Raw genomic sequence first — 11601 nt, forward strand, 5'->3', positions numbered from 1 at the left:
TTTTAATTTCTTTTATTGCTTTCTAGTTTATAAGACTAAAATATTTGTTCATGAAAATTAGTATTATTAAATGTACACGAAATACACATAGGCCTATATTATATAGGCTATATATATATATATATATATATATATATATATATATATATATATATATATATATATATATATATATATATATATATTTATGTATGTATGTTTGTTTTTCATTATGTATAATGTATAAATATATATATAAATATACTGTATATATATATAATTATTATATAGTTATATATACATTTATATAAATATGTATGTGTATATATATATATATATATATATATATATATATATATATATATATATATGTATATATATATATATATATATATATAAATAATAAAGTAGTAATAATCCCTGAATGCAGTAATTTCCTCAACTTGATTATTTAAAAATATCCTACAATTGAAATGAATAAGGATTATAATTTTCTCTTCTCACTAGTACTAATTCTTTTAAAAAAACTAATAGAAAATTAGATTATCATAAGAATTAATAGAAACTTTCAAGAGACTTACAATGAACCTGATTGAGAAAATAATGTACACTAAAATGAAGACGTTATTTGACAACCAGTTTTATGATTTGCTGATCGAAACTTTTCCAAACCCACAGGAATTTCCTTATTTCTGTTACTGGGATTTTTTTATATTTTTTTGGTTAATCATTATAGTACAAAGGAGATTAATCGTTGTAATAATTTTCATTCTCTATTTTGTAAATTTACATACTCCTATGAAAACAGTAATAGCAATATTTCTGGTGCTAAGTCTTATATTTTAGGCTGATTATATACAGTATAAATAAATATATTATATATATATATATATATATATATATATATATATATATATATATATATATATATATATATATACTGTATATTTTTATATGCATATATATTTCCAAACTAGGTAAGTAACTGCAAACCAGATAAGACTCATCTGAAAGGCAAAATCTTTCTAATACAGAGAAAACTTAATAAATATTAGAACTCTCCTTTTAATCTCCCAAAAACACCCAAGGCTATAGCTTTACCATTCGCACCATTTTTGGGCACATCTGAAATATGGCAGAATTGCAATCAGTTGTGCAAACGTGGCCATTTTCCATGCATAGTGATCAATTGCTCGCCATTAGGCTGTATTTTTCTCAGTTTGAAGGAAAAGCCCGTTTGATCCCCAAAAAACACCCAGGGCTTATTATAAGCCTTGGGATGTTTTTGGGAGTACAAGCCCTGGATGCTTTTTTCAAACAGAATTTTCCTTCAAACTGAGAAAAATGAAGCCTAATGGCAAGCAATTGATCACTATGCATGGAAAATGGCCACATTTGCACAATTCGTTGCAATTCTGCCATATTTCTGGGGTGCCCAGAAATACCTTGGGTTAGAGGCAGCGGATGTGTGCGTTCGTGCGTGGTCTAATGCGTATATTATAGAGGAACCATAGAATGGGTATTCACTTCGATTTGCGGCTGATGTGATCGCTCTTTTGAGCTGTGGTTGCGAATAAGACAGCCACTTTGATTGACGGCTTCCCGATGGACATAGAATGTGAGGAAGATAACTCATTAACAATTGTATCTTTCTCAGATATTTTGCGGAATACATATTTTACGTTGCAGTGAAACCCCTCTGTTCTCTATTATGCATTTTTCATTTTTAAGTGTTTGTTTTTTATGCATCATTTCAAGTTTTAAGGTAAGCCATGTTTCTCTTAACAGGAATTCTGGTTGAGTCCTGTGAGGATTTGTATATTGGAAGTGGTGTTCTTGTTTAACATACTATATGACATTTATTTTGGTCTAAGTAATCATGACCTTTTATTTTGTTTGGTACTGGGGTGTTAGTCACTAGTATTAGTTGGTCTAGATTCTAGAATCACTAACTCGATTGTTTGAGAGTCTGGGTTTCCTCTAGTTATGACTTCCACTTTTGTGGGCGGCGTGAGAGACTACATATCATGACTGTTGCTTCTGCTGAAATGCTTTCGTTAATTTTCCAAATAAAGTCTAGTTTTATATCTCGGCGTTTTAATTCAGTAAGCCTTTGTTTGACACACACACACACACACACACACACACACACACACACACACACACACACACACACACACACACACACACACACAGAATGTCGAGCCGGCCAGAACTATCAATAACAGCCGAGGGACCTTGGGTGATTTTTGGGGGGTCAAACGGACTTTTCCTTCAGACTGAGAACAATGCAGCCTAATGTCAAGCAATTGTTTATCATGCATGGAAAATGGTCACACTTGCGCTATTCACTGTAATTCGGCCAAATTCTAGGGGTGCCCAAAAATGGCCCAAATGGTAAGGATATAGCTTTGGGTGTTTTTGGGGGTCAAACAGAATTTTCCTTCAAACTGAGAAAAATGCAGCCTAATGGCAAGCAGTTGATCAGTATGCATGAAAAATGGCCACATTTGCACAATTGATTGCAATTCGGCCATATTTCAGAGGTTCCCAGAAATGGCCCAAATGGCATAGCCTAGCCTACCTTGGGTAATTTTTTGGGGTCAACCCGACTTTTCCTTCAAACTGAGAAAAATACTGCCTAATGGCAAGCAATTGATTACTGTACATGAAAAATGGCCACATTTGCACAATTGATTGCAATTCGTACATATTTCAGGGGTGCCCAGAAATGGCTCGAAGTGTAAGGGTGGTTTTTGGGCCTCAAACGGACTTTTCCTTCAAACTGAGAGAAACGCAGCCTAATGTCAAGCAATTGTTTATTATGTTTGGAAAATGGGCACATTTGCACAGTTGACAGCAATTCTGCCATATTTCAGGGGTTCCGAAAATTTGCCCGAATGGTAACGCTAGAACCTTGGGTGATTTTTAGGGGGGTCAAACGGACTTTTCCTTCGAACTGAGAAAAATGCAGCCTATTGGCAAGCAATTGATTACTTGTATGGAAAATAGCCACATTTGCACAATTGATTACAATTCGTCCATATTTCTGGGATGCCCAGAAATGGCCCGGAGGATGTTTTTAGGGTGTCAAAGGAATTTTCCTTCATACTGATAAAAATGCAGTCAGATGGCAAGCAATTGATCATTATGCATGGAAAATTTCCACATTTGCACAATTAATTGTAATTCGGTCATATTTTAGGGGTGTCCAAAAACGGACCGAATGGTAAGACCTTGGGTGTTTTTTGGAAGTCAAACGGACTTTTCCTTCAAAGTGAGAAAAATTCAGCCTAATGGCACGCATTTGATCACTATGCATGGAAAAAAAACCACGTTTGAACAATTGATTGTAATTTGGCCATATTTCAGGGGTGCCCAAAAAATGGCCCGAATGGTTAAATTTGGGGGTCAAACAGACTTTTCCTTCAAACTGAGAAAAAAGCAGCCTAGTGGCAAGCAGTTCATCACTATGCATGGAAAAAGGCCACATTTACGCAATTGATTGCAATTCGGCCAAATTTTTGTGTGTTAAATGGACTTTAATTTCAAACTGAGAAAAATGCAGCCTAATGGCAAGCAGTTAATCACTGTATATGGAGGGGTGAAACGTGGAAGAGTTATGTTATTTATTAAATTTCCATTGTATATAGAAAGATTTTGCCTTTCAAATGAGTCTTATCTGGTTTGAAGTTCCTTACCCAACTTGCAAAATGTGTGTGTGTATGTACACACACACATATATACATATATACATATATACACATATATATATATATATAAATATATATATATGAAGCTTCAAAATAAAAATAATTAACAATAAACGCTCGTGGTGCATCCCTCCTTCACGGCAGTGTTTTTGTTTACTATATCTGTTGACGTCATCAATGAGTAGTGGAAGCAAGGAAGTATAACTAAAACTCTACCACCTCGTCAGTTGCCACTTACGTAAAAATAGCTGACTTAAGTTATGATAAATATACAGTACACTTTAGTGGTGTCTGCTCTTGCATAGTGGCTGCTATTAAAGGTATGGAATCATTTCAGTTAATAATGAAGTGTACACTTCCCTCAATTCTTATAGTTCTCAGTAATTTTTTCGACAAAGAAAGTAACCGACTATTCTTTTATTTTACCTATGCAGACGCTGCCTTCCTCCATTATAGCCGTCCGGGTGAAATGTAAATCTTCCAAAGACACTAGATTTGTATTGTGAATTGTAATTGTTGTTTGTCTCAAAATAATGATTTGATCGGGTAAATGATCTAAGAAAAGGGTATTAAACAGCGGAAATAAATTTTCTAGCTTTGGTTTCGTCAACAGTTACAAAAGTTCTTTTGGTGATTATTCCAGACTCTCTGGAGGAGAATACGACCTTTTCGCAAGAAAAAGAAGGAAACTGGCCACTCTACGTGGAAGAAAAATATTGAATAATAGGATTTTCAGAGATTTTTGTTCCTCTTAATTTATTTTAACATATTTCACAAAGAATATAGGACATTTTGACAGTGGACAGAGACACAGAGGCGAGATATATTTAAATAAATGATGAACTGTGTCGAGTTCAACCAGGTGTATGGGCTACTGTTTGAACTTTTTCCAAACGACCGTTTCAATTTCAATAGACTATTTTGGAAATAATGATTTATTCAATATTCCCAAGATTTTCACATCATAGCTAAGTGATAATAGGAGTAATACATTTTTATTATATATATACATTATTATTCTGTGATATAGTAATCTTTTTGATAATAAATTACAATAATCTCGTGAGATTGAAGGATTTGTCCTTTTTGTATTTTACAGCAGATTTAATTTTCAATGAAATCGGTAATATATACAGTATATATTTTAATAATGCCTATATATATATATATATATATATATATATATATATATATATATATATATATTTATATATAATTTATATATATATATATATATATATATATATATATATATATATATATATAAATAAATACATACATATATATTTTTGTTGATCTGACACCACGAGTAATCGATTTAGGAAAAATAACACATTTTCTCTCACATAATCTTTATTTCAGTATTTTCTTGTACATACAAAGACAATTAGGCCTATTTGTTAAACACTTCATATAAATTTTTCATCTTGAGCAGAAAGGTCAATGCAATATGAAAGGCCTGAAGTCATCATCATAGTATTTATTTGACTTCTTGTCCAACTTGCCTTTTCGTAGTGGTGATGTCCCTGACTTATTACAAAAAATCATTAAAGGAATTCGCAAAAGAATTAGGAATCTTATGCTATATACACTGGGTGACAATGAGACCCAGGAGCCACCGGAGATGATGAATGATGACAAGTAGTCCCTTGTGACAGAGGTGAGAACTTCCCTCTAGTCTGCTTCATTAATGAAAAGTAAAGTTGTAGTTTAGTTTATCGACAATTGATAAATGAAGTGGCTTGTGATACGTACGTCTGGGAATAATGAATGAGGTGAATCGATTTAAAATTTTTATTTTTATTAATTTTTTTTTGTAGTTGATAACAGACCTGCCGCATGGTGCATTATTCTGAGAGTTCAGAATGGGATATATACCACATTCTAAAAGTAAAATATAGATTTTTCACAACAATGGTTCCATATGGCCAGCTTAGTCTAGAGTTCTAGACCGGCTGATTCCTGAAGGTATTCGCAGAAAGCGAAACCCGGCTGAAGAAAGCCAGTAATATTTGCAAGATTTGAAAGTCTCATATTACTTTTCTGATCATTATTTTTAATTGCAGCTTCCCCGTCAGTTTTTAACATGATACACAAAACAAAGAATTAATTCGAATTGGTCACTGCAAATGCCGGGTGCTCTGTTCCGGATAAAAGGGAGAGAAGTTTAACATGACTGTTTTCACAAGACTTACGTTATGTCTATATATTGATAAACAAATAAATAAATAAGGTTTGATGAAAATGACACTGGTGTATCTTTATTTTTTTCTATTTAAGGCGGGTAATTAATGAAAACATTGTCAACACTATATAATTGTTTCCGAAGCTGCAAAACGTTGTCAAAGAGGAATTTTAACAATTCACAGATCTGGAAATTTTCTGAACCAGCAGAGGGCTTTCTTAAAAAACATCAGTATATACTTCAGAGATTAGCTGAAATTTCTGAGCCTGCAGAACATTTTTTTGTATATATAAATGAATGCATTAACTATTTTTAAAAAAGACAGATCCTTGTTCATTCTAATCATGCTAAGACAATTTCATGCGGTATGAGGATCATAACCATCAACTTTAATGATCCTACATACTAAATATGGTAAGGTCACTTTCAAAGTGCATTATTATATACAGTATAAAAATATTAGTGCATGCATTTTTTACCTTATCTAAAGTCTTCTTAAATCTGTAATGTTATCATATAATCTGTAATGTTATTTTATTATGTGTAATGTTATCATATACAATGTCAAAACATTTTTCATGAGATTTTAAAACAGAAACTCGAGATCGACAGGGGCTCTATGTATATTTTTTTTTTTTCAGAAAAAGCCTGATAATTAAAAACTAATCCACTGTAAATTATGTGACACACCAGTAATGATTATATAGACATAATGTCCGTGAATGCCTCAAGAAGGTAATAGCTATATTCAGCGATCTAGATAAAATCTTATCATTCACAGCAGTAGCCAACCGTACACTGACTTTTCTAAAATTCTTCAGTAAAACAAATGGGATCCGTATGTTCATATTTTCAAGGCAGTCCATCTTATGATTTACGAGAGTTGCATTTATTTCACTTTCTCTGTAAATCTAATAAACCAACAGCACAAAAAGACTATTTTTTCACGCAACACAGTCTGACTAAATATGCTATTTGTAAATAACATATTATTTTCATCACTGAAGTTTGCAAGCTAAATACCACTACAATGCAATGCTGCAGTGAAAAAACTGAAATACATTTACTTTCTAAAACAAAATTTTACAAAGGATGTTTTAATATCTGACAGTCATGACTGATATTATTAACTTAAAACTTTACAAGCATTTTCTCTCCAGAAAACATTTAAGAGAGCAGCTTTCGTTGCAAAGTTATAAAGAAAAAAATAACGATACTATTGACAAAATACCCCTGTTTTATTGTTTTATATCTTTCTTGTATTGTTTTTTTTTTTTTTTTGCATACCGGTACGGATTGCTTTTGTAAATAAATAGGTGACATAGACATGAAACTTTGTAAATAAATAGTTGAAATAGACCTGAACCTTTGATCAAACTTTACCTGTACAATAGTTGCTGTTTTTCAATGGGGTAGATTTACCATTATTACATTTTCTGTCTTTTAGAGAGAAAGTTATTAATTTCTAACAAATGAAAATATCAAAGCCAAGTTCGTAACGTCGTAAATACAAAGATATTCGAGAACGTAGAACTTTGAATACTGAATATTTTGTAGCAGCATTTAAGAAAAAGTACCCATTCAGAATTCTTCTTCATCCTCGATCACCTGGACGAGATACTCATCGCTCCAACTCAGCCTCAGACTGCCCTCAGACTGGTGGTGGGATGCCTGGGAGAATCCTCTTCTGTCGATGAAATTAATTTCGACCTCGTTGAACAACCTCGCGGAAGAGGCAGCCGGATGCTGCAGTGCCATTCCCGCTATTTTTCGCCATTGGTCCAAGGCATTAACCTTGCGACTGCAGTTTGGGTAATTATTGTTTTCAGCATCACCCCAAACATTGCCTATTTCGAAAGTCTGGTCGGTGTCATTTGCTGGTCTGACTTTAGCCATTTGTTTGGACTTGAGAGCAAAGGTCCAGACATTCTCAAGTTTCGGCTTTCCGGCTTCTTTGTCCTTTCGGTTCCTTTCCATGATTAGTTTCGCGCGTATCTCATCCATTTTAGCCTTTTTCGCCGACCGTCGCTGCGACAGGCTCAGTGTGTTGTCGCTGTGCCCCTTGCGGCAATATAGCCGGTACATCAAACAGGATGATAAGAAAGCTAGTACCAGGGGAAGAACCCCAACAGATACCTGCATTGCCGTTCGTTCAACGTCAAATTCTGGAACCGCCAGCTGACCATCGTCACCGATGTAGCATGAAAACGCCGTTCCCATTCTGCCGTATTTTTGCCACCAATCATCACACGGGGTGTAGTCACATCCAGCAACATTTATCTTGAGCTTAGCCAAGTCGGTCTCGTTGAACGATGATGGGACAAACGAGGTGAAGAAGACCTCCCCTGCACTCGGCTTGGGTTTTTCCTTGTAATTGTCGTGATGGGTCTTGTTTATCGGAATTGTCTTCTTACCCACGAAACTATTGTTTTTCGGGTCTGTTTCCAGCGCCACTGTTGTCCTGTTTCTCTCGGGTCTAAAATATTTATCATCGCCAGAGTCATAACCGAAATCGGATGCCGAAATAGCAGCGCCTATCTCAGGGGTCACCGATTCGAAGTTCCAGTAACTCTTGGAAGTGTCATTGATCATGAGATCATCGGTGTGATTGAGCTCACCCCGGTGAGGAAGAACGAGAACCTGCCAGCACGTATAGATCTCTAGTTTTGTACACCCCTGACGGCAAGAACTCCAAGTACAGTTCATCTGGCCCCTCTTGACGCTGCTGGAAACGACGATACAGGTTGCTGGCTGAAGGTGAGCTCCCAGAGTGGCAAGACCGGGGCTCAAAAGGAAATGGAAGGTTAGGTAAAAGGCGGGAACACCAAACGTCGACAGTAGAATAAGTATTGCAGCTCTTAGGCGCAAAAAGAAAGTTCGCAGTTTCTCTGCCAAAACTTGACAACATGGCCTCGAGGGGGGCTTCTTCTTTTCCTTTTGCCTTCGATAGCGAAACCTAGGTTGAGGCATATGCATGCCACCTTGTAAGCCGTTCACTATGGTATACATTTTTCGTTTTACTTTTCAAGGGCTAAGCCAAGGATATAATCAAGAGGGCATTTACATATATTGTGAAGGAAATTCGCATTCACTCTTCAAAATAATCTAACACGCAGGGTAATTTGACAGGAAGCCAGGAACATCAAAACAAAAGAAACTCAATCCTTCGATCGAAAGGGGAACCGGTCAATGACGAACGAAATGCGTGACGTGATTGGTAAATAAGTTTTTTTTTCTTCTTGATCACTTATATATCCTCTTCACACTGAATTGGAACATTTATTTTTTGTAATTACATTCAGTAATACTTGAATTAAATGAATGATGACAGTGGCAACCACTATTTTAACAATGTTTATTCACAAATTAAATTTCATCATGTTTATTATACGGCTCGGGCACGTAGACCACCATGCGAATTTGTTTGGTTTCACTCTCTAAAGAGAGTATTTTCCAATTCTGTTTTCTTATAAAATACAACTTGAACCTGATAAGCTAAACAGACAAACCTTAACGAGTTGTTGTACCACGTTCCCTCTTTACTTGGGTGCACTCACAAGCTCCATCTTTTATTCTAAGCTTGAATCTCGGATATTTTCACTCCGAAATGGACAATAATAAGCTGCCCTATTTGCAGCAAACCTTGTCAGATGACCAAGAGTTTACAGAAAGTTCCCGAAGGAAAGCTAAACTTAATTTCCTGATCATCAGGAGTGGGAGAGAGGTAAGCTTCAAAAAGAGGTTTCTGAATTTCATCTCCAGTACAACTGATGTTCACTCTGCACTTTACAAGTCACTTGAGTCGAAATTCCAACGCACCTGGTTATTTAACTGAATAGCAAAAGAATGTCCAATATTCACTGACACTTTTCTCAGTATGCTATTACCATAAATTTTTCAAAGTAAATTACTTTAGCTGCACCCATGAATTACATTACTAGATTCTCTTAGACCTAGTAAATCTGACAGTTAACCAAATGTAATGTAGCAGATTATTCGCACCTAACGATGCAACTCTCTCACAGGCACTCGCCACAGCAGATCAGGATAGCTACTGTCACGGTCAATTGACTTCAAACATAGGCCTTACGACAGTCTCAAAACCGCAGCACGCGAGGTACAGTTTAGTCAATATGACTCCACTTGATTCTCTGCTCAACGGAATATCGATGAGGTTGACCTGAGTATTATTTTCTAGCTGCAATTGTCTCTTGAACAGGGATTTTGTGTTTATGATAGAATGATTGTTGATTTGAAGTATGCAAATTTTGGTTTATATAGAGTAAATGAAAGGCAAAGCACCCCTTTAGAGTTTTGCTTTCACTAAAATTTAGCTTGCGTGGAAGCTTCCGTTGGTTATCAAGATACAAAGCGAATTTTAGCTGGCGAAATTAACAAATGTTTTTTGGGTCAAGTATCATGTATCATAGTGGATTAGAAACAAAAATGTCAGAACAGATACGTGATACTGATGAGCGCTGCTGTTTCGATTACTAAAAATGCTAAGATTATTCTTCTTACGATTCAGGTAAGCATCTGAAAGTTCAAAGAGCTTCATGGCTTAACTAAAAGACAAATAAAATTTTCATCAAAGTCTATAATGGATACAGAAATCATTAGTAATAAATATATATTATTATAAATTTTCTGTTCAGCAAAACCTAAAATTCGCGATAAGAGTAATGAAACATTTATTGATAAATTGAGTGAAGTCTTATCTCATGAAATCGGACACTGCAGTCACGACCAATCCTGTCGTGATGAACCCAAGTAAACAATTAAAATTTCACAAGATCAGCAGCACAGATATTCGATGGCAGCCCCGTGGCTTCAGTTCAAGTTCTTGCAGATTTTAGGCCCATTTCTTGTATGAAATGAATGCAACATTGAATCTTCTCTAAATTTTTATCCCTCTGTGGTGGTAAAATATAAATTTTTTGCAGTTTCATCTGTTAATAGACGCACGTGCTAATGGTAACTCCTACTCTCTCTGTGGTGATTTTTCATTTTAGCTTTGAAAGTATTCGTGAAATATTCCCGTAGCCCTTGTACAGAATCTGCAGTTGCATCACTGACACGCTGTGCATCTGAGAAAATTAATTGCACAGTTATCACTGATACACTACCGTAAGAACAACAGTAACAAAAGCAACATCAACAACAGCAACAACGTTACAAAGAAGAAAACACAACAAAATACAAAAATTATATAAGGCATACCTCTTAGAAACCGCTGGAAAAAAAATGAATTTTCACCTTTGTTATGTATTTCAGGCCAGAAAGAGAGAGACACTGAAATCGTCATTAGCCATATTTCACCTTTTGTATGTTAATGATTGAACGAAGACCAACACCCTGAACCCCGTAGGAGAACAGTGCTGTCAGTGCACTTCACGTGATGCACTGTAGACATAACTTGAAGTTGTTTGCAGCGTCTCTTCGGCCTCTTGCTATATACACTTTTTTAGTCTACCTCCATTCCACCTTCCTTTCTTCCATATTGCTGTCCATCCACCCAACTTCCTATTTTCACAGTCTTAAGCAACGAATGGCTGTAAGTGCTCCGGTGCTTGGCTTTTTAGCCGAATTTTCATTAATCAAATTTTCACCAACACCACGAACCTCACTTTCGGTTAGCTATATAATCACTGGTCGGAATCCATTTTGTTTTTAAGATCGAACCAGCTTGGCTCCTCCTGAAACTGGTTTGATGCGGATTGTGTA

General features: G+C 35.4%; 1 protein-coding gene across 1 annotated transcript; it reads right to left on the reverse strand.

Annotated features, from left to right (window-relative positions):
* Window positions 1–7164: 7164 nt before the first annotated feature.
* LOC136839732 (protein tipE-like) lies at window positions 7165–9283 on the reverse strand. The gene has a single exon (XM_067106073.1). The coding sequence runs from the start codon at window positions 8884–8886 to the stop codon at window positions 7459–7461; it is 1428 nt and encodes a 475-aa protein (XP_066962174.1). The 5' UTR covers window positions 8887–9283; the 3' UTR covers window positions 7165–7458.
* Between the last annotated feature and the right edge of the window lie 2318 nt (window positions 9284–11601).

Source organism: Macrobrachium rosenbergii, chromosome 6 (genome assembly GCF_040412425.1).
Source record: "Macrobrachium rosenbergii isolate ZJJX-2024 chromosome 6, ASM4041242v1, whole genome shotgun sequence".
NCBI classification, from domain to species: Eukaryota; Metazoa; Arthropoda; class Malacostraca; order Decapoda; family Palaemonidae; genus Macrobrachium; species Macrobrachium rosenbergii.

Coding starts and splice junctions, on each gene's coding strand:
- LOC136839732 (XM_067106073.1), bottom strand. CDS start 8,886: ATGTATACCATAGTGAACGGCTTACAAGGTGGCATGCATATGCCTCAA.